Consider the following 24,977-nt stretch of genomic DNA (forward strand, 5'->3'; position numbering starts at 1 on the left):
GGTCTTTACAAAATTCTCTCAATGGAAAAAATGTCAATTCCCTGGAAGATTGTAAAAGGCACCTGGAACAGTTCTTTGCTCTAAAAGATAAAAAGTTTTGGGAAGATGGAATTATGAAGTTGCCTGCAAAATGGCACAAGGTAGTGGAACAAAAGGGTGAATATGTTGTTCAATAAAGTTCTTGGTGAAAATGAAAAATGTGTCTTTTATTTTTACTTAAAAACCGAAGGCACTTTTTGGCCAACCCAATATCTCATGCAAGTTTTCTCAATTTCCAAACAATGTGATATCACACTCTAATATGTATGGTAATTTTTTGTTGCTGTTGTCATTACCCACCCCCACCTTCTATTTCCCCTGAGCATAAGACATTTGAGGATATCTTGTATGTTCTATAGGGTTTAGCATGCACAAAGTGCTGCATAAATATTCACTGAGCTTAAATCCAATTAAATTGATTGTGCTATAAGCAAAAACAATACTTTCACACTGTTTCTGAAATTTTAAAAAAATCAAACATTAATGGAAGAGTAAATTAATTTTATTGACTGATGAAAAACTAAGGTGATAAGAAGTACGAATAGTAAACAATAATCATTGAGTTGTGCTGGAATTCTATTTTTCTTCTTTTCACTTTAAGCCAAAAGGACATAAAATTATAAACCATTAGTGAGCTAATTATTTTAAGTTTCTTCAACAAAAACTGCATAGTTCAGCAGTTGCACAGCATTAAATATATACATTTTTGCAAAACCCTGAAAGTTTTAATTTTTGTGTTGACCTCAAAGGCTAATGGAATCACCTACACTGGTCGGATTCAGAGTTTCTTTTCCCTTTTCTGCCACCCTGTAAAGAAAAATAGGGTAAATTATTTAGGAAATAACATTTTGGGGGCATTTTCTTTTCAAGAATAAATGAGATCAAAGGCATTTTTGACTATGAAAAGGAAGGAACTTCTTTTCTGAGTTTGTTGCATATTTGAATGAACATACCACTAAATTATTTTTACATATTTTAAATAGCAATAACTGTTGTTATTTTTACAAACGGTTAAAGTAGGTTGTAGAAAACAGTTATCTATTTGAACTAGTCTGGACTTAGTCTGATCACCAGTATCTTATTTTTTAGAGCTCATTTGCACTGTCCCAGATTTTTTTTTTTAAATAAAAATTTTGATCAGGACTTCCCTGGTGGCGCAGTGGTTAAGAATCCGCCTGCCAATGCAGGGTTTGATCCCTGGTCTGGGAAGATCCCACGTGCTGCAGAGCGACTAAGCCCGTGAGCCACAACTTCTGAGCCTGTGCTCTAGAGCCTGCGAGCCACACCACTGAGCCCACACGCCACAACTACTGAAGCCTACATGACCTAGAGCCCGCACGCTGCAACTACTGAGCCCACACACCTCAACTACTGAAGCCCACATGCTCAAGGGCCTGTGTGCCACAACTACTGAGCCTTCGTGCTGCAACTACTGAAGCCCGCGCAACTAGAACCCATGCTCCACAACAAGAGAAGCCACTGCAATGAGAAGTCGGTGCACCACAACGAAGAGTAGCCCCGTTTGCTTCAACTAGAGAGAGCCTGCGCACAGCAACGAAGACCCAATGCAGCCAAAAAAAAAAAAAAAAAAATTGATCAAAACAGACAATTTACTCCATATGATCAGCAAATTTGGTGATTCACTTCATTACCCTTTTGGGTAATTCAATTTCTAATTCAAGTTCTGTATAGTTTTGTTCATATAAGACAGCATTAGAAATCTGATTTTGTTCATCAGTGGGTTGAAAAGATTATACTTTTCATATTTGCTCAGTGACATATATAAATCTGTATTTAATTTCCTCCAAGTGAAATGCCATCAATGGTATTTGACTTGAGCCAAAGAAAGGGAAAGGTGGCTTAAAAGACAGGAAGTATTTTTCATTAATTACTTTTAACAACATTTTCTGCCTTACTCTGATGCAAAAAGCAAAATAATCATTTAAAAAATATGGAAAGCACAAAGGTACAAAAAAATTTAATCATCCGTAACTATTCTACCCTCCATTTTAACCATAAATAATGGTTTGATGTATTTATAATAATTTTATAATTTTTCTACCATTTTATAAACTATGGCAATGATACTCAGACTTGGTTAATTACTAGAATCGACTTGGTTAATTACTAGAATCACTTAAGTAGTAATATTTTTAAAATTCTGATATCTAGACTTTGTCCCAGCCTATTTACTTATGATAATTAGTAGTGGGCTGAACAATCAAAAAGTTCCCAAGAAATTCTGATGATCAGCCAAGTTTGGGAACTACTTGTCTGTGAAAGCACATTTTTTAGAGTGGTGGTTATATCAAGGGCACATGGAACCCAGACTATTTAATAATGTTGGCAGCTTCTCTTTGTTTGTTTCACCCTTTTTCTGCCCATAACCTCCCTCTTGGTGTTCAAAAACATGTCTACAACCAACCTTCTTTAAAAAAATAAAAAATCAAGTATGAGAATGTTGTTATTCAGTCCTGACCAAATAAAAGTTTTGCAAAGATTCATTCAGAGAAAAAAAAAGTATGAAGAGGTTATATTAAACTTGAGATGTATAATGACAGGTGTTAAAAATAAGATTTATTTCCTGATAGCAGGGAAATAAAAAATAAATTTACTAAAAAACTTTCTACAAGGTAGATACCCACTATACAGAGGTACCAATGTTATATAGCTTAAAACTCTTACCTTTCTTCTAAACAAGAGTTTTAAAAAAATAATAATAATTCAAAGATCCTTTTCAAAGCTTCCCAGGCAAAGGGAATCTTCCTTCCTGGATTGATGTCAAAGCTGGAGCTAAACAACTTTTATGTTCTCTAGGCCACCAGTGGTGGCTTTCAAACTTTTTTGACTATGACCCCACATCAATTAACTCATTTTATATCATGACATAGACACACATACATATGCATATACAAATATATGTGTGTTTGTGTATATTCACACATATACATATACACATATATTGAAACAAAGCCCTGATATTGTTTACTGCTTCACCCAGAAAAAATTGCTGAATGCCATCTTGTAAATGCAGAAGAAATGATAGAATTAGCAAAATCACTATTTTGCAACTACCAAAATAATAACTGATAAAAATATCATTAATCTGGATGCTAAAATCATTGGGTAAAAAGAAAAGGATATTCACACAATCTCAAACTATAACTTCACATATTTATTAATTACAAAGGGGGAAAGATATCGTTACAATGAAGATATCTAGGAGAGATGGCTGTACCCAAGTGATCAAACTTATTATATAATGGGATAAATGTCATTATGTACCTTCCCTCGATATGATTCACTGGCACATATCTCACATCATCTATGTAGTACCAAAGGTCTTTTTGAGTTACTTTAGTTATTGCTGTATATACCAATGTCTAGAATAAACTTAACATTTTCTACGATGTAAATTATATAACCAATAATAACAAAATTATCAATATGTTTGGTGAATAAATTTTGGCCTAAGAATAAAATAGTACATTTATTCTCACACGTATATACCTATTCCAAATGTATTATTTGTGATGAAAACACTTTCATAATTATAAAAGCATACCTGATATTTGGCTAATTCTGCTTGTAATACTTTCACTTTAGATCTTTCTTGTTCTAACGCAGCATGAAGTGAAGTTACCTATAACCAAATATTCAATAAAAAAAGACTTTTTTTGGTCTTTTTTGGTAAATACTCTTAATTGTTATTCACAATGATGATTTTTGACCATGAGATTAATGAGCATTAGAAGAGAACTTCTCTCCTCACAAACAATTTCAATTAGGCATTTTATTCAGCTGTATATTAAAGATACGTAGGGCAAGCTCACTGTTCTAAGACAAGACCAAAGAATAAGGATGGGAAGGGGAGAAAATCAAGTCCATGAACAGGGTAAGTTCTGTCTGTCCTTTCTATCTCTATATTCAGCCCACATCAACTAAAATACAACCTTATCTTCCCCTATTCTTTAGGACATACATACCTCCCTCAGTTCAGTAAACAGAATTTTCAATCATTTGCTATTACATAATAATAATGAAGTATGGTTTGCAGTCTTGATGGGCTGTGTTTTTGTTTAGTCAAGTTTCATAATTCAGGACTAAAGAACAGCTTAATATAACCAGTCCTATATATAGTTTTTCTTACCTGTATCGTTAGCTCATTCTTGATACTTTGTGATTCATCAACTTGCAGAAGTATTTCTGCTTTATCTTTCACTGACAAAAAAGGAAAAACAGCAGTATAATCTTTTCAATCACTCATACTTTAACAGTACTTTTAGTGAACCAAGACAGCAATGCAGTCAGACAAAGATTAATTGTCCTCATACTTAATGTATTTCTTGACCCTATATATACCTCTTAATTTTCACTAGTAAATTCTGATCATTATTATCACCACAGCAGCTTTTATTGGAAATTCTACATTTGTGGTGTTAAAATATTAATTGTACAGATATGACAAGAGATTTTTTCCATTTATACTAAAAAGGACAAGGACAGAGAAAATAAAATATTTCACATAGGGAAAAAAACTTTAAAATGCCTTGACTAATCTTAAAGCAAGATTTTAAAAACAATGTAGAGTGTTTTTGTTAAATTGTCAAGGTGTGCATATCATAAGGCCCACAAGAATTATTGTTATATGACTTTTCATACCATTAAAGCACTAGCAAATAAGTGTTAGCTCATATGAGCACAGTTAATCATATAACATCTGTGGTCTCAGAACTGTTCATTTGTCTAGAGGTTTTTCCCTCTTTGGGGAAGCAAGAGATCTATTCTTTGGCCTCTGTGTTCCCTAAGCTTTAAAAATTTCCACATGGCTGACAATTTACTTAACCTATGGTAAAGGCTAATACATGAAAAACTAATTCTTCAACTTTGAAAAGCTAGGAGAGAGTGAAGAGGTAAAACTAATAAAATGAGTAAAGGAGGAAATGTTGAAATATATAAGAGTACTGATATCACCACAGCTCCACCAATATAACTGTCATTCAAATTTATTTTTCATAGTTTAATATGATATGCACTAAGGTGAGATGCTGTGTCAAGAAACAAATCACAGTCCCTTAAGAATCAACTTGGGAACTTTTACAAATTATACTTTCTACTCCTCCATCCTCAGAATTAAACGCACTCACTGAGAACTAGTGATTTTTAACAATTATGTAATATTTTAACTACAGTCAATTTTCCTAAAATGCTGTTTTGTGTTTCGAAGAGATTGATACATCGGGGAACAACATGAACATAACATGAATTGTGTACTTAATGCTTAAGCACAATTTCATGAACAAAGAAAACTGCACCCACTCACACACCTCAAATATCTACCAGCTATTTCAGTGCACTGTGTCAAGAACCACACCAACTTTCCATCCTTCCATCACTTAACAGTAACACATACAAGCTGCAACCCTTCTGAAACGTACTTCTACAGCAAACTTTAGGTTGTCTTCAAAGTAAAGTGCCATATTTATTATAGTATTTATGTGTTCAACCATTTTAACATGTATAAAACTGTTACTGTTTTTATTAGGTTCCCCTTTTTTTTTTAATGTGTCACTGATGAAATTTTTGAGTATTGTATGCTCCTAACTCCATTTTCCCCATAAACTTTGTGGTTTTAACTGTATGATTTTATAGAGATTAGTGATTTTTAGGAACACATGTTGTACTGTAACATAACTGACTGTATTTATAGTATAAATGCTAGAGTTTGTAAACTCTAACGTACTGTATTTTTCATGTCATGGTCCTGTGTAAAATTGTTCTACTTGGACTACTTATAGTACGGAGTATGGACACTGATATTATTTACTGGTAGCCATTTTTAATCTATTTTTTAAATTTTATTTATTTATTTTTGGCTGTGTTGGGTCTTCGTTGCTGCGCGCGGGCTTTCTCTAGTTATGGCAAGCGGGGGCTAGTCTTCGTTGCGGTGCATGGGCTTCTCACTGCAGTGGCTTCTCTGTTGCAGAGCCCGGGCTCTAGGCACACGGGCTTCAGTAGTTGTGGCACCCGGGCTCAGCAGTTGTGGCTTGTGGGCTCTAGACCCCAGGCTCAGTAATTGTGGCACACGGGCTTAGTTGCTCTGTGGCATGTGGGATTTTTCTGGACCAGAGATCAAACCTGTGTCCCCTGCATTGGCAGGCAGATTCTTAACCACTGTGCCACCAGGTAAGCCCCTTTAATCTATTTTTGAGAGTTTTTATCAGTTAATTTTCTCACTTTTCACAAATGTTTCCTTAAGGAATATTACTTTATTTTTAGGTATTTAAAAATCATACATCCAATGTTCAATGATACCCTTACTTTCTTCAATTAGAAATATATCTTGTAAGCAATTATTTTCATAATTTTATTCATTAAATGATCCACATGGAGCTCAGTGACATGCATATCTAAATTAATCTCAGGATACTGATATCTAATTGTTCAAATAATGCCTTTTCCCATTATTATTTAACTTCTATTTTATCATAGTTAAGCTTGTAACAGTTCAGTTATATTATAAAAATCGTAAAGTTATAAAAAATGTTTGACTCTACTTCAAGACTATATATTCTATTCAGCTAGACATGATTTCTGGTTTTTGATAACTGTTATTTAATAGTTTAAATATTTGGTTGGACAATTCCACTTCCAGTATCTTCATATTTGAAACAATTTGGGGTATCTTTTTTACTTATCCTTTAAGGTGAGCTTCATAATTTCTCAAGTGCTATACAGTACTCACAGGAGCTATATTTGGGATTTCATTAACATTGGTTAACAAGGGAAATTGTTTATTACACTTAATTTTGTCTATTCAGAAGACTTTCTCATCTATTCATGTCTTTCTCTATGTCTCTTTTATGGTTCATTTTCTTTTGCAAATTTAATACACGCTTCCCTTTCTGTTATTAATGGAAAATTTTCAGAGAGCTTTCAAGGTTAGCGTCACTAGGTATTCATATTCAGGAATGCAACTGATTTGGGGGGTTTCATATAACATCAACCTTACTAATGTTATTATCTCTAATCTTTTTTGATTGATTTCCTTGGCTTCCTGCTGGTAATCTACTGCCAAAAGTTTAGAGTGGCAGCAAACGTATGAAGAGTCAGGGCGGGGGCGGGTGAGAGGGGTAGAAGGAAAACCTAAAATCATGACAGGCCTTCTCCTCTAATAATTAATAAACAGAATCTTAAGCAAATGTTTTCTTGTCTTCCCTCTAAATGTACTCCAATAATTTAAAAGAATTGAAATTTCAAGAGTTTCTTAGCTGAATAGTTGTAAACTTGTGTAATACTAAGGTGCTGCAAAAGAGACTTGTAATAATAAAATTATCAACAATAATCCAGTTTGTATCCTTTTGGGAAACCTTTTTATTTTGTTGAATTAATAAATCATATATCTTGAAAAGTTATCTTCAAATATTTTTAAGATTAACTTTTAATTCTAAAAACACAGAAATCACTTACTTTCACCTTCCTGAAGCATTTTCAATAACTGTGCATTTCTTGCCTTTACTTCTTTATACTTTGCCTAATAATCAAGGAAAAAAGATTTAATTTTTAAAAAGTAAATGATATAATTAATGATTTACTACCAATTTATGGAGCTATGAATCTAGGCTTGCTCAAAGACATAAATTACTTCTGAAAGAAAAAAGATGGAGGAAAATGTATTCACAACTGTCTACTGCTTAATTAAATCCCTTGTATAATAATACAAATCAATATTATAGGTGATTGTATTTAAGAAGAGTACAATAAAAGTGGAGAAAACTCAGAATAAAACTAAATTTTCCTGAAGAGTCTTTCTCTTTTCTTCCTCAAGTAAAATCCTTATACAATTCAAAATAATTATATGAAAACAAAAAGAAAAATGATTCATAGTTCTATACCAGTACTATACTAGAACTCTGTATCTGTTCTTTATCGGCCACTGTCCAATATGTGGCTACTAACTACTAGAAACGTGGCCAGTGTTACTGAGAAAATGACTTTCAACTGTATTTAGTTTTATTTAATTACAATTTTTATTTTATTTTATTTTATATATAAAAATTTAAAATTTTTCTTTTATGTATTTAAAACCCATGTAGTGTATTAATTTTACACCATGTGTAGTAGTTACTGTACAGCACAGTTTTATATTTGCTCAGTTAAGCCTTTACTAATCTTGTTATTTCATTAACTAAATATTTTTAAAGTAATTTTTGAATTACTTACATTTTGGCTGAAATGAATTAGTAATTTACTGAAATATCTTTCAATTATTTTTCAACTTTAAAAAATGGCTTAGCTTCTTTTCAAACTACATGAATGACACAATTATACATTATAAACAATTTTGGAATTGTGTTCCCACATTAACGTCCATATTCCAGGGAATTTTTCCCCTACACTACTCTTATTCAACATGTCTTATAGCACACACTGAAGTATTTATAAATATTTAATACATTAATACATTAGAGAAAACAATATATTTAGTAACTATAGAAATACAAGAGGTCAGGGAAAGAAAACAGATCAATATAAGAAACTTGTAATTTCTTCTCTCAACATGTACACAGATATGTACAGAAATTACCAGATTCAAAAATCTTTCTTGTAAAACAAAGGTGATGTATTTTTAATTAAGTCCAATAGATGACTTTTACTAAATACTCTGTCCAGTAAATTCCTGAGGATAAATCAATAATGTTACTGAGTAATACTGCAGACAATACATTGAATGGAAGAAGTAAACATAAAAGGGAGTAGGACTTTTGAGAAGCTAAGTAATGAAAGAGGGAGATAAGTCAGATGGAAACATAAAAATATGAAGGGGAAAAACAAATACAGTCAACTACAACTATACTCACTATGAATACAGAAATATATCTACTGGGAATATAAAACCGTATCCACTATGAAATTCTCACTCTTAGGGTTTCAATCAATGTTAATATCTCATCAAACTCTATCTTTAGCTCAAGCCTTTTTGCCAAGGTTCAGATCAGTGTATATGGAAGCATGTCTTTAGTTAGTCTTCAAGACCTAAAGCCAGCTCATAAAGCAAAAATTGCAAATGAACAAAATTACCCCTGAATATTCTTTATACTGTGATAAAAATAACATATATAGTTTTGCATTTACAATCCTGAACAGTAAATCTATGAAAACATAAGAGTATAAAATCCTAGTAGTGTGCAATTTATAATAAAGAACGTATGAAATATACAGTGCCCTCATTAGTATTTTTAACTTCATGAAAAAAAGAACACAAAGTTAAAGGCACATATGGTGTGACTCCAATGTGTCCAACACAGATGTTCAACATCCTGAACATCTATGCCTGCATCCACAGCCATTTCAAACTCAACATGTCCAAAACAAGATCTATTAGTTCCGTTTCCCCAAACCAGTTCAAAATGTGTTCTTCCTCTTACACTCAGTACCTGTTAATTTTGTTACCAGACAGTCTTCACTCCAGGCCTCAGCTATGTGCATTATCTTCCACAAAACAATTCTTATGTCACTTCCCTTCTAAAGCCTTCACTGCCCTCTCCTTGTCTAAAATGCAAATGCATTCAAATACTGACCTCAACTAACACCCCCAATCTCACCTTCTACAACTTTGCATTTCTCTAAACGTCAGTAACAATGCATTTCCTACCATTCTCATGCCTTGTATGCACTGTTCTATCTGGAAAAACTATCTTTTTTTTGGTGAAAGCTTTACCAATTTTCAATAGCAGCAACGGATTCATTCCTGTTTCTGGGCTTCTGGAGCACTCTGTCAGATCTCAATCACAAATTCTACATTGTACTGCAATTATTTACATGATTATCTTCTCCATTAGACTATGAGCTTCTTACTCATCTTTGTATTCACTGTGCCTAACACATAGTAAGTGCTCAAAAAAAGCAAAAGAAAATATAAATGACAAAGAAAAAGCTAAGGCAGAAGTGGGTGCAGTTCAAAAAGGTTTTAACAGGGATAATTCTTAAAGGCATGAGTAGACAAGGAAGGGAAATATAAGAACCAGCAGGGCTGGAACTTGACTTTTTTTCACTATTACATACACAGGCTCCAGAAAAGCACCTGGCCTATTACAGGCATTCAACAAATAATTGTTGAGTGAATAAATATTAGTTCAAAAAGAGAATGATACCTGAGATGAATAAGAGATTTTTTTGAAAGCCTAAGAAAGGAGGAGAGTAATAGGTTTGTGGTTAAAAAAAAAATTGTATAAATGACAAGTGTTGGCAAGGATGTGAAGAAATTGGTACCCTTGTTCATTGCTGGTGGAAATGTAACATGGTGCAGCTGCTAAGGAAAACAGTTTGATGGTTCCTTAAAAAGTTAAACATAGGGCTTCCCTGGTGGCACAGTGGTTGAGAGTCCGCCTGCCGATGCAGGGGACACGGGTTCATGCCCCAGTCCGGGAGGGATCCCACATGCCACGGAGCGGCTGGGCCCATGAGCCATGGCCACTGAGCCTGCACACCGGGAGCCTGTGCTCCGCAACGGAAGAGGCCACAACAGTGAGAGGCCCGCGTACCACAAAAAAAGAAAAAAAAAAAGTTGAACATAGAATTACCATATGATATAGAAATTCCACTCTTAGGTATATACCAAAAGAATTGAAAGCAGGGACTCAGATACTTGTACACCAATGTTCATAGCTGTATTATTCACAATAGCCAAAAGGTGGAAATAGTGCAAGTGTCCATCAACAGACGAATAAACAAAAAATATGGTATATACATACAGTGGAGTATTATTCAGCCATAAAAAGGAATTAAGTTCTGATACGTGCTACAACATGGATATGCATGCTGAAAACATGCCAAGTGAAATAAGGCAGACACAAAAGGACAAATATATGATTCCACTTATAGGAAGTACCTAGAATAGGCAAATTTACAGAGATTAGAGGTTATCAAGGATTGCAGTAGAAGGGGAAATAGGGAGTTTAATGGGTACAGAGTTTCTGTTTGGGATGATGAAAAAGTTCTGGAAATAGACAGTGGTGATGGTTACACAACACTGAGAAAGTACTTAATGCCACTGAATTGTACACGTTAAAATGGAAAATTTAATGTTATATGTATTTTACTATGATAAAAATATACTATCATTCAGATTATATATAGTTAAAAAAACCTAAATAGCAGAAATATTTCTATCAATCAAATATTAAGCATATTTCAATATAATAAAAACAGAAAATGTACAAATTTATAGACTTATTTTATAGTTTACAACAGTAAATATATACAAACCTCCCACTGAGTGATCACATTTTTCAGCTTCTGGATTTCAGCATCTTTTCTTTCAAGTTCCAACTTTAGTCTTTCAATTCTTCCATCTTTTAGAACTACTTCCTAAAGGGGGAAAACACCATTTTAGAACTAAGACAGTTCTGCCAGTTCTGATTTACAATATCCTTTTTGAAAGGTTTAAGAGGGAAAAAAAGTCCCAATTTTAATTCATTTTCTAAAGCAACCTAAACTGTTGACTACATTTCCACTTGTACTCAATTTTATAAATGTAATTATGTACAGTACAAGCAAATAAGATATTTATGCCTAATCTCAAACTACAAACGTAACCTAGAACAATATCAAGGCTTTGAAATGATATTTCCATCCTGGAATAAACATACTAAAGTGGTCTCTGACAAGTTGTTATTAGTCTATCTTAAAAACCTAAAAGAATTGAAAACTTATGAGAAAAATACAAAATAAATAATACAAAAAACCAAAAATAAATAGTTTTTCTCTATACTAGCAAATAACACATAGAAGATATAACTAGAAAAAACATTTTCTCCAGACAGCAATAAAAAATATCCCTAAGAATAAAATTCAGTAATTTTCAGGATCAATAAATGATAAAATATTGAAAAGGACAGAACAAAGCATGTTTTTAGATAGGAAAACTATGTATTACTAAATATGAATTTGTACATTCAATAAAATTGCAATAGAAATTTCAATAGTTTTGTTCTTTGGAACTTAGCGAGATAGTAAAAACTTCACCTGGGAGAATACAGGATAGAAACAAAAAGTTAATGCAGTAGAATTTGCCTACCAGTTAATTATATATTATACAGCAAAAATAATTAAAACAGCATGTCATGGCACCTGTGTTGACACAGCAATGTAACAGAAAAGAAAGTCCAGAAAGAGATTTAAGACACAAGAATTTATTATAATATAACTAACTATGGGATTTTAAAGAAGTGAGAAAAGGCTGAATTACAGAATAATGGTAGTATATGGGACAAATGAAAAATCAAGTTAAATGCCTGCCATCTTGTAAGATACACCAAAATAAATAAATTTAAATGCAAAAAAATCAACCCAAAGTCATACTTTTCATAAGAATATATATTGGTTCTCTATATATAATGAGTCATGTGGCAACAATTTTATTCCAAAAATACTCACTGAGCACCTATGCTGGGTGTACAATGGTGAACAGAACTGAAAAGATTCTTGCCCTCATGGGACTTGTCTGGTGGAGGAGGCAGATATTACATAAAGAAATGCTGCAATTAGAATCCAAGGTTTAAGCAATGACGAAAAGAAACAAAGCATGTTTTTAGATAGGAGTGCTATAAAGTGCTATAAAGGGAATAATGTGGATTATTCCCTGGTGGATCAGGGAAGCTCTGAGGCCATGACCCTTAAGATGAACCTTGAGTGACTGGGTAGGAATTGGCTAAGTAAAAAGTGGAGGGAGATAAGAGCTTTCCAGGTAGAAAGAACAGTAGGTATAAAGGCCCTGAGGCAGGAAAGAGCCTAGAGAATTTGAAGGATAGTAAAGAGGCAAGCACGGTTGGAGCTTAGTGAAGAAGATGACAGTATAAGATGATTTCAGAAGAAAAAATTTGGATCAAAATTAGAAATACACATACTATTATAATGGCCCAAAAATCTCATTTCCGGGAATTTATCTTAAATAGATACGCAAGGCGGGAGTATCTATGAAAGTGTTCACTGCAGCTACAACAAAAAATTGGACATCAATTTAAATGCCCAACAATAAGGATATAGGCTAAATATATGACAAATTTACAAAACTGAAAGCTCTGAAATCACTAAAGATGATACAGAACCATAAAACACATCCGTATGATCCCAAAATTGTAATACTATATACAAAGAAAAAATCCTGGAAGGACATACACCAACATTTTAATAACTCTCTTAGAATTATTATGGAAGATTTCACTTTATTGTTTAAAAATTTCCTTTCATCAAAATTGTTTTATACTGAGTATATAATCATTGAATAATATAAAATAGTATTTTAATTAAAAATAAAACCACTTAAGTATTAAAATAAACTCTTTATAATATTACTAGCTAACATCTTTGAATAGGAAAGCTCTTCTGAACACAGTATGAAAGGGAGAAAACAAAAAGGAAAAGATTGATAGATTTAACTTGATGAAAAATCTCCAAACACTGAAACAAAATCGAATGGTAAATGAAAAAAACTAGAAAAAACAGTGGCACCTATATGCAGGAATATGACCAATAAAAAATCAAAAAGTGTACAACCTCAGTAGTAAACAATGTTATATCAAACTGGTATATTTAAATTTTTTCCTCAGTGTGGGTAACTGAAAGCAATTTAGCTATAAACATTATTATTTAATGTAAAAACACTACAGTTGACCCTTGGACAATGTTAGGGTTAGGGACGCCAACCCTCTGAGAAATCAAAAATACACATAGTCGAATATAGTCAGCCTTCTGTATATGTGGTTCCTCTGCATCCGCAGAGTCAACCAACCTCGACTGAAAAAAATCCATGTATAAGTAAACCCAAGCAGTTCAAACCTGTGTTGTTCAAGGGTCAATGTATTACTTAATGATCTGAATTGCTCACCATATCTGTATTTAACTGAAAAGTGGTCCATGTAAGTTTCTACATTATTGGGGAAAAAGTGTAAATCCATAGAACAGTAGGACCACAACAAAGTATCAATGGTAGTTTTCTCCAAGTGAATGAGATTAGGGTCAATTTTTTCCACTGCATCTGCAAATTGGGGATCATAAAGATGCCTATCAACTTCACAGTTAACTGTGAGAACTGAATGAAATAATCATTTTAAGTACTTAATAGAATATCTGGCAAATATATACTAAGCCCTCAAATATTTCTGCCATTATTAAAATTTCTTCACTTCTTATCAGTTATTTCCAGAATTTCTACAACAAACATCACTTTTTAAAACAAAATCATATTGTTTTAATGTATACCCATTTTTATGAAGTCCTACGTTTCATTAAATAAATTTTAAACTTATCTTCTAAGTAGAAGACATTATACTAAAATGAAGATAAAAGGGTGTATAAGTCTATGTCCACAAGGGATTTGTAATCTATTAAAAATAATAACAAATAAAAATGTGCTGAGTGAAATGTGCCATAAGAAAAACAAAATGCTATGGGGTATAGAAAAAGAAGGAAAGATCATATCCAGGTTTTCTGTGTTTGGGATTGGGATAGGGCAATGAGAGAGCTTCAGGGAGGAGATGGCATATGAAATGAACCTTGAGCAAAGCTGGGAAGGATCCAGCGCTGTGATAGGAGTGCTCTGCTCTAGCTAGGAGAAAAAACTGGAAAGAGTACAGCTGAAGTTACTTAGGCCAAAGCTACACTGTAGAACAATGCTTTCAAACTTACTTGACAGTGACCCATGTTAAGGAATGTTTTATATCATGACCCAGAATGCACATACATGTCAGTGTATGTATGTATATTTGTATGTTATATATATATACACACAGAAAAAATTTTCATAAAATACAAACAGATATCATATACGCTGACAACTTTTTTTTTTGGTTAGTGCTGGTAGCAATCTACTAAATTGATTTCAGGACTGGTTAAATGGGTTGGGACTCTCAGTATGAAAAGCTTGAGGGCTTTAAATGTCAGGTCAAGGACATTTGCACTTGATTCAACAGACACTGAAGCTTAGGGACATGGTGTGGCAGAATGGAAGTCTTGCTTTTCAAAAAGTCATCTGTTGGGACTTCCCTGGCGGTCCAGTGGTTAAGACTCCGCGCTTCCAGTGCAGGGGGCACAGGTTCGATCCCTGGTCAGGGAACTAAGGTCCCACGTGCCGTGTGGTGCGGCCAAAAAATTTTTTTAAAAAGTCATCTGTTAGCAATGTAGAAGATAAATTACCTATAATTAGAAGGCAGGATGCAGAAAGACTTATTAGGTTACTGAAATAATACCAGCAAAAGATAATGAGAGCCTAAACTAGAGAAATGTTAATAAGAATGGAAGAGAAGATAGATCTGAGAACTATCTCAAAGATTAAAAACTCCCAAACCTTGAAAAACAGAAAAGTGAAACAGGAGGTTCAGAGTCTGAATATCTGGATAAAATGATAAAACCAAAAACAGAAATGATGAAGTCAAGCCAAATGCTTGGTTTGGAGAGTAAACGATGACCTCGAGTTTGGACACAGTGAGTATAAGGTATTCACAGAACAAGAGAGTGAAATATGCCACAAAGACAATTGATAAAACAGAGCCCCGAAGGCCATTAGAGGGAATGCCAGTGAAGCTGTGGAAGTTAGTAAACTCATATTCTGCTGCTAGAAGACAATGTTGGTAACACACCAAGAGCAACACAGATGTTTACATGCTTTGATGCAATTACTATTTTTAAGAATGTATTCCAAAGAGAAATTCATAAAAAAATTAAATATATGAATATATTCAATGAATATCAAGTGACCAATTCTAAACAACCTAAATGTTCAATATTAGGGTAATGACCTAAACAAATTACAGCATGTTGATTTGACAGACTATAACCATGGTTTACATAAGGGGCTACCAAAAACTATAGTCCTTATCATTAGTTATTTTTTAAATACCTATACATGTGGCATTTTCCTAGAAAAGTACTATTCAAAAATGAAACCAAATGTTAAGACTGGTTGAACTAGGATGGATTTATTTTTCACCTTTAAAAATTTCTGGTATATTAATGTACAGTTTAAAAGAATTTTAACCTTTGCAAAAAGAAGGGCTTTCTTTCTCTGAAAAAGGAGTGCAAGGGGGAGAGGAAGGAGGTAGATAAAAAGATTATTTTTAATGGCCTCAATCTTTCTTTTTCCCCACTACACTCAATGACATGACAAAAATCCTAGTTTTTTTAATGATGAAAAGTTTTGCACGTGCAAAATAATATATAAAGGAATGACACAAGTAAGGTAAAAAAAAAAAAAAAACCAATATGCAGATTGTGTGAACATTACCAGTATTTTGGCATCCTCCATGTGCCTCTCCCCAATACATCCCTTCCCCCCCCAAAAAAATCCACTATTATGAATTTTGTGTTTGTTATTCTATTCCTTTGCTAGTCTTTTATAACAATATCCCTGAGTAATATATTAAATTTTCTATTTTTTGAAATTTATATAAATGGCATCAAACTATTTGGTGACTTGCTTTTTTCATTAAAGATTGTTTTTGATATTCATCCATGTTGCTATGTATTGCTGTAGCTCATTCATTTCTCCTACTGATTTTGTTGTCACAAACAACTGAGTTTGAATCATTCTTGTTGAAGATGTCTTCAGGGTTTAATCTAACATAGAATCTCTAAAACACAGTCTCCCCATCATCTTCAACTTTAAAAGTTAATGCCAAATTGTTCTCCAAAATGGTCATACCAAATTACATTACCACTAGTAATTTGTTACTGTTGTTCTACATCCTTACCATACGGCATATTGTCCAATTCCTATCACTAGTCTTCACCTTCCTTCAGTTTTTCCTAGGCACTGCAATGAAATTAGTATTACCATATAGAACTTTGTCCTCTGCTTAAAAACTTACAAAAATTCTTTATTAATCTCCTGACTAAATCATAAATCAGGCTTTTAAGTCCTCCACAATCCCTCCAAACCCACTGTGCCAAATTTATACTATGCTCCTCTTTGAATTTTGTCTTAATTAAACTGGTTTATTCTTCACTGCCTCCATTCTTTTACTCTGACATTCCAGTTTCTTCTCCCTCACTTCTTCATGTTCAAATTCTACTGTCCCTTAAATTCCAATTCAAAAGCTATTTTCTGACTTCCCTGGTGGTCCAGTGGTTAAGACTCCGCGCTCCCAATGCAGGGGGCCCAGGTTCGACCCCTGGACAGGGAAATAGATCCTGCATGCTGCAACTAAGAGTCTACATGCTACAGCTAAAAGAGCCCGCATGCTGCAACTAAAGATCCCACATGCCACAACTAAGACCTGGCACAGCCAAATAAATAAATAAATATTTTTTTAAAAACCCACAAAAACCAAAAGCTATTTTCTCCTAATAAAGCCATCTCTCATCTCCATTCCTATGAATTACGTTTTTTGGATCTACCACTTTCCACCTTGTACAAAAACAATTATCAAGTGCATGCTGTGTACAACATGCTCTGCTAAACATTTTACATCATAATCGTTAATTTTCATAATAACAGTGCATGAAAGGCAGGTAATTTCATTCCAATGTAACATAGCTGATAAGCTGCAGTGCTATATTTTGTGTTATTAGGTTTGATTTCAAAGACTGTTCTCTTTCTACTATACTGCACTGTCACTTTGGTTTTAAAATAACATTACTTAATAATTTAAACTTATGTGTACCCAACTTTGCCCTACAGAAGATCTGAAACATCTAATTATTTGCTCAAGTATATTAATTTCATTCTTACTATCCAACAATGCTCTGAGATGACTTAGAAAAATAAGAAGATATGAACCACAACGGGGAAAATCATAATCAATGTAAAAAGAGGAAACAAATATGCTAACTATAAATGTTAACACAGTTGCTTGCACTGTACATAAAATTTGACAGTCAAGACAAGACTGGAAAACAAAATTTAATTCAATGCCAGAAAGGAAGAAGCTCACAAGTACCTCAGGGCAGGCAAGGATTTCCCATACTAAGTTGAAAATAGATTTTCATGTGGTATAGTGTTTTTATAAAGCAATATTATTGCTGCATTGGACTGACAAGTTCTTAAGAGTATGGCTTCTTTTGTGTCCTATATAACACAACACAGCAAGTGTTTAATTTGTTGAATGACTGACCATTAAGTATTGGAGGTCAATAATAAGGTAAAGAACAGATTCACAGTTTAAGAGGAAGTAAAAGAGAAGACTGGTGGTTGTGGTGAGAAAAATAAATGCAGACTTAGAGGTCTCTATAGGATAAGATCTTTTCTTTCTGTATTTCTCCAAACAATATTTTAAAATGTGAATACCATTCTTAGCTTGTGAGCCTTACAAAAACAGACTGACCAGCCATAGTTTGCAACCCCTGGTCTGCAGGATAAAATTCTAACTTCTTAGTTTCACATAAAAAGACCTTTATAATCTAAATCCAATCTATTTCTCTAGTCATGTTATCCCACACTCACTTAAGTCTATACTTCTTAGATACAGAATTTTTCAGTTTCCTGAATATTCAGTCTAAGGCTTTTCATAGCTCTGGGCCATTGCTCTTGCAGCTCCCTTAGGTTTTCCATTTCTCAGTTTATACAGTTATTCACCATTCAAAATCCATCCCAAATGTCACTTCTTTATATACCGTTCCCAGTTCACCCAAGGAGTGATCTAGTACCTTTTCTAGTCAAAAACCTTTTTATTGTTCATATCTCTCTTAAAGCCTTCATCATGCTGAATGATATTTTTACAGTCTCTCTCCTCCTATCCCCACTACTCTGTCTAAGGCATGGATGGTCTTATCCATCTTGATATTCCCACTCCCCTACACTGGTGTCTAACAATACCTATCATTATAGCACATGCTCAATAAATATTCATCAACTAAAGAAGTACTTCATACTTTTTAATATAAGTATCTGTGTAATAATGACTAAGATAATATCCTAAAACTGTAACTTTATACAATCATAATTGGGTTCCACTGCTTAGGTTTTTTGAAAGAAGAAAAATAATTTCACTGTGATTTTAAGAGAATTTTCTATTTTACATGCCTGGTTGTGTTCATGAGCTGTGCAATTATCTGTTCCATTATATTCTGTAAGCTGTTCTCTTCTTTTTTCTCTAATAAGAATTTTATGAACATCATCTTCCAGTCTATTGAAGAATCCTCCATCATGTGATAAAGTCTGAGAAGAACTCAATTCCTGTCAAAAATGAATTAAGATCTACTATCAATCAACACAAAAGTGCATGCATTTAATAAACCTGGTCAGCCACTAGAAGGATAGAGAATGAAAAAAAAATAACATAGAGACAATCAACCATCTGATTCTTCTCTATCTCCAGAAGATAACCAGTAGAGCTATATTTGCAAATGTTCTTTTCTTTACTTCATATTTTTTGAGTTGGGTATTGCTTGATTTTTAAATTATTTTTTATCCATATACTATACAATTTACCCATTTAATTTGCACATTTAAATGGTTTTTAATATATTCACAGAGTTGTACAACCATAACCCATTTATAAAGTTACATCAGCCCAAAAAGAAACCCAGAACTTATTAGCATCATTTCCCATTCCCTCCTAATCCCTCCCCTCAGCTGTTCCCTAGGCAACACAAATCTACTTTCTGTCTGTATAAATTTGGCTATTCTGGACATCTGATATAAATGGAATCATACTGTATAAAGTCTTTTGTGACTGGCTTCTTTCACTTTGCAAAATGTTTTCAAGATTCATCCATATTATAGCATCTATCAGCACTTCATTCCTTATTGCCAAATAATATCCCACTGATGGATACACCATATTTTATTTCTCAATTCATCAGCTGATGGACATTTGAGCTGTTTCTACTTTTTGGTTATTATGAATAATGCTCCGGTAAACATTCATGCAACAAGTTTTTGTGTGGACATGTTTTCAGTTCTCTTGGGTATATACCTGGAAGTAGAATTGCTGGGACATATGGTAACTCTATGTGTAACCTTTTGAAAAATTGCCAAATAGTTTCCCAAAGTGACCATACTATTTTACAACCTGTCAATGTATTGTGTATGAGGCTTCTAATTTCTCCATATTCTCACAAACACTTGTTATTATACATCTTTTCAAATTATAAACACCCTAGTGGGTGTGAATGAGATTCATTATGGTCTTGAATTGCATTTACCTGATGGCTAATGGTGCTAAGCATCTTTTCATGTGCTTATTGGACATTTGTATATCTTTGTGAAAAAACATTTATTCAGATAGCTTGCCCAATTTTTTTGTTGTTTTTTTGTTTTTTAAACTACATGTGAATTTATTATTAAAAAAATTTTTTTTTGGCTGCACCACATAGCACATGAAATCTTAGTTCCCCAACCAGGGATCGAACCGGTACCCCCTTGCATTGGAAGCGTGGAGTCTTAACCACTGGACCGCCAGGGAAGTCCACTTTGCCCAATTTTTAATTAGGTTACTTTTTATTTTTGAGTTGTAGGAGCTCTTTATAAATTCTAGAAACAAGTCTCTTATCAAACACATGATTTGCAAATATTTTCTCCCATTCTGTGGGTTGTCTTTTCACATTCTTGACAGTATCCTTAGTATCACAAAAGTTTTAATCTTGACAAAGTCCAATTTATCCAAGAAATCACTGCCCAACTCAGGGTCATCAAGATTTACTCCTATATTTTCTTCTAAGAGCTTTATAGTTGTAGTTCTTACATTTAAGTTTATAATCCATTTTGAGTTATTTTTTGCGTATGGTGTGAGAAGGGGTCCAAATTCATTCTTTTGCATGTGGCTATCCAGCATCATTTGTTAAAAGATTATTCTGTTCCCAATGAATTGTCTTGGCACCCTTGTCCAAAATCAACTGAACATAAATATAAAGGCTTCTTTCTGGACTCTTAATTTTATTCTTTCAACCTATATGTCTACCCTTTTTTTTTTTAATATGTCTACCCTTATGCCATACCACACTGCCTTAACTACTCTAGCCTTGTATTGCTCAAACTTTTAAAGTATATTTAAAAACAATTTTTACATAAATTCTACACACTAATGATAAGGCTGTATCACAATCTACTCAATTATGTAAAGTTAGAGATTTTATATGTTCTCCAAGAAAAGTATCATTTCCTTTCCAACTTCCTGTTGCAAGACAGAGACTGAAGAAAATGTTCCTCTCACTCTCATAGGTTTTCCCTATGTCCCACATTCTTGAGCTTTAATATTCCCGATTTTACCCACTTCAACTGTATTTGTCAGCAAATGACCCAACAGTTCAATGACTGTTCATCCTTTTCCTTTCACCTTATCTTAGAAAGTGTTTGAAAGAAAAAAAAAGTGTGTATCAGTTTTTAATATACAAATAATATTTAAAATGTTTGTAGAGCACTTTATATTTTGCAAAGCACTTACAGAAACATCCCTTTAGTTGAATCTCATTAACACTGTAAGAAATTGATAGAGCAAGAATAATTTCCCCACAAAGTAATCATAGTTACAGGAAAGTTAAAATAACTTGCTCATGAGTGATTCTACTGCCAAGTGGTACAGCTATAACTCAAAGTCTACTGCTTCATAAAATACTTCCAGTATATTCTGATAAAACTTCATTTTAAAGCAATGAATACAACAATGCTTAAAACACTGCTGAGCTTCTATGGAAGGTATAGCATGATGATAGCAACTAATCAGCCTCTGGATTTCACTACTTTAAATAGTGCAGTTGCAGTTCCAACTAATGTCCTCTGTTTTTTGATAGCTGCTACCATTACCAGCATGCCTATCCCAAAGGGTACTCTGTCCTTGATATTTTTTCTTTAGTGAGGCATAAAATTTCTTTTCAGCCTAAGGATAGAAGTTTTCAAAAGATACCTTGACAGGAAACTACAGAGAAATGAAACAAAAATGAACCAACAACGCCCCCTTCCCCCAACACACACACCTCAACAGAAAAAAGACAAAAATGCAGCAAGTGTTAAGAACACAGATTCTTTAATAAGTCTAGCCAATTCAATTTAACTAAAATTCTGAGCACCTATTATGTGCCAAGAATATAATGAAAAAGACAGTACAGTGTTTGTGTAAGTATAGCCTTATAGATCACTGGAACATAATTAGGAGACTGGACATAAGCCTTCACATTTATGGTCAATTTATTTTTTATGAAGGTGTCAAGTTACTTCATTAAAGAAACAATATTGTTTTCAACAAATGGTGCTGGGAGAACTGGATATAAACATGCCAAAAGTGTATTTGAACTCTTTGTTCACACTACACACAAAAATTAACTCAAAATTAGATCATGGAGAAGATTCTGTGAAGATGGCAGAGTAGCAAGCACCAGGAACCTGTGTCCTCACACAGACAATAACTGCATTGGCAGAATCTGTCTGATTTTGGAACAACTATTTTGGAACTCTGAAGTCTGTTGAAGGCTTGCAACTTCCAGGGAAACTCTTGGATGGTAAACTGCAGTAAATTTTTGTCAATTTCAGCTCTTAGCACAGTAGCAGCTACCCATCCACCACCCTCAGTGATGTGGCAGGCAGCTGTGTACGTGTTCCTGGAGCAGCCTGTACACAGCTTATGGGAGCCAGGGTGGGCAGCAAGGAGCCTCTCCTCCAAATAATGGGTATTTGTGTTCTGGTCACTAATTGCCGCTTCTGATTACAGAGGTGCAGACCAAGAGACAAAAAGGCAGGCAGCTGTTGTTGCTGCACCTCCCCTCATTGTTGCAAGCCCCTCCCCCTCTAGCTGAAGTGACTTCCAGTGGATTTAAAGAGCTAGCGCCCTTCCCCCTCCCCCCTCATATTTTGCTTTTCCATTCTTGAGAGCCAGACTTTAAAAAATAGGCCATTCATGGGCTTCCCTGGTAGCGCAGTGGTTAAGAATCCGCCTGCCAATGCAGGAGACACAGGTTTGAGCCCTGGTCCAGGAAGATCCCACATGCCACAGAGCAACTAAGCCTGTAAGCCACAACTACTGAGCCTGCACTCTAGAGCCTCCGAGCGACAACTACCGAGCCTGCAGGCCACAACTACTGAAGCCCTCACATCTAGAGCCCATGCTCCGCAACAAGAGAAGCCACTGAAGTGAGAAGCCTTTACACCTCAACAAAGCGTAGCCACCCGCTTGCCACAACTAGAAAAAGCCTGCACATGGCAACAAAGACCCAATGCAGCCAAAAATAAAATAAATAACAAATTAAAAATATATATTAATGTTTGAAAAAATAACATAAAGACCAGCTTATTAAAAAAAAAATAGGCCATTCAAAAACAACTGCCTGTAAGGGGAAAATTAGAATGTGACTATGAATGCCCAAGGGAAGGCTATGAAAAGACCTAAGACATTAAGTTTACAACAATCAAAAAAAAAACTAAAACAAAAACCCCAAAACAGTAATAAAAAACACCAATCCCTGAGGAAGGAGAATCTGATTTCCAGAGTTACCATATTACTAGACTCAAATGTCTCATATTCAACAAAAAATCACAAGGCATACAAAGAAACAGGAAAGTATAACCCATTGAAAGTAAAAAGAAATCAATAGAAACTGTTCCTGAAAAAGACTTATTTATGGCAGTTGTATTAGACAAAGACTTTAAAACAACTGTCTTAAAAGATGCTCAAAGATTTAAAGGAAGATGTGGAGAAAATCAAGAAAACAATGTGTGGACAAAATGGAAATGTAATTAGGGATTAAAAAAAGAAACCTAAAGAGATGCCAAAAGGAAATTCTGGAGGTAAAAAGTACAATAACTGAAACAACACATTCACTAGAGTGACTGAAAGGCAGAGTTGAGCAGGCAGAAAAAAGAATCAGTAAACTTAAAGATAGGACAACAGAAATTATCTAGGCTGAGGAACAGAAAGAAAAAGATTGAAGAAAAGCAAACAGAGCCTAAGGGACCTGTGGGACACCATCAAGCAGGCCAACATACAAATTGTGCGAGTCTTAGAAGAAGAAAAGAGATGGAAAGGGGCACAGAGAATATCTGAAGAAAGGGGCAGAGAGAATATCTGAAGAAATAATGGCTAAAAACTTCCCAAATCTGATGAAAGACATGACTATAAACATCCAAGAAGCTTAAAGAACTCCAAGTAAGATGGACTCAAAAAGACCGACAGCAAGTCACATTATAATAAATTTTCAAAAGACAATGACAAGGGACTTCCCCAGTGGTCCAGTGGTAAAGAATCCCCCTTCCACTGCAGGGGATGCAGGTTCAATCCCTGGTTGGGGGAACTAAGATACCACATGCCATGGGGCAACTAAGCCCACATGCCACAACTACTGAGCCCACGCACCTCAACTAGAGAGAGTCCACGTGCCACAAAATACAGAGCCCACATGCTCTGGAGCCCACACACCACAACTACAGAGCCAACCTGCTCTGGAGCCCATGCGCCACAACTAGAGAGAAAAAACCCACATGCCACAAGTAGAGAGAAGCTCGCGCGCTGCAATGAAGACCTGACGCAGCCAATTAAAAAAAAAAAAGACAATGACAAAATAAAATCATAAAAGCAGCAAAAGGAAGTAAATCATCATATACAAGGGATCCTCAATAAGATCATAAGCAGTTTTCTCATCAGAAACTTTGAAGGCCAGGAGACAATGGGCTGAAATATTAAAAATACTAAAAGAAAAAAACCTTTCAACCAAGAATGCAATATGTGGCAAAACTCTCTTCAAAAGTGAGTGAGAAATCAAGACATTCCCAGAAAAACAAAATCTGAGGGAGTTTGTGACCGCTAGACCTGCCCTGCAAGAAATACTCACGGTAGTGCTGGGAAGGTAAAAAGAACGAACATTAGACAGTAACTCAAAGCCACATGGGGAAATAAACATCTCAATAAAGGGTAAATATAAAAGCAAGTATTATTGTAACAATGGCATGTGACTGTACTTTTTGTTTTCTACATGATTTAAGAGACTAATATGTTTAAAGGAACAAAAACAATTAT

At 34.2% G+C, this 24,977-nt stretch overlaps 1 protein-coding gene across 3 annotated transcripts in view; it reads right to left on the reverse strand.

Moving 5' to 3' along the window:
* Positions 1–518: 518 nt before the first annotated feature.
* The window catches only part of GKAP1 (G kinase anchoring protein 1), an 80,336-nt gene continuing 55,877 nt past the window's right edge, over positions 519–24,977 (reverse strand). The window contains exons 8-13 of one of the 3 annotated variants that reach the window (XM_024132846.2): positions 19,058–19,210; positions 11,308–11,409; positions 7,510–7,573; positions 4,190–4,260; positions 3,605–3,682; positions 519–846 (exon numbers count right to left, since the gene is read on the reverse strand). In XM_024132846.2, the coding sequence (XP_023988614.1) occupies positions 799–846; positions 3,605–3,682; positions 4,190–4,260; positions 7,510–7,573; positions 11,308–11,409; positions 19,058–19,210 (516 nt within the window). In that variant the 3' untranslated portion in view covers positions 519–798. The other 2 variants (XM_028494091.2, XM_028494092.2) reach the window with 2 other exon arrangements.

This window comes from Physeter macrocephalus, chromosome 9, assembly GCF_002837175.3.
Source record: "Physeter macrocephalus isolate SW-GA chromosome 9, ASM283717v5, whole genome shotgun sequence".
NCBI lineage: Eukaryota > Metazoa > Chordata > Mammalia > Artiodactyla > Physeteridae > Physeter > Physeter macrocephalus.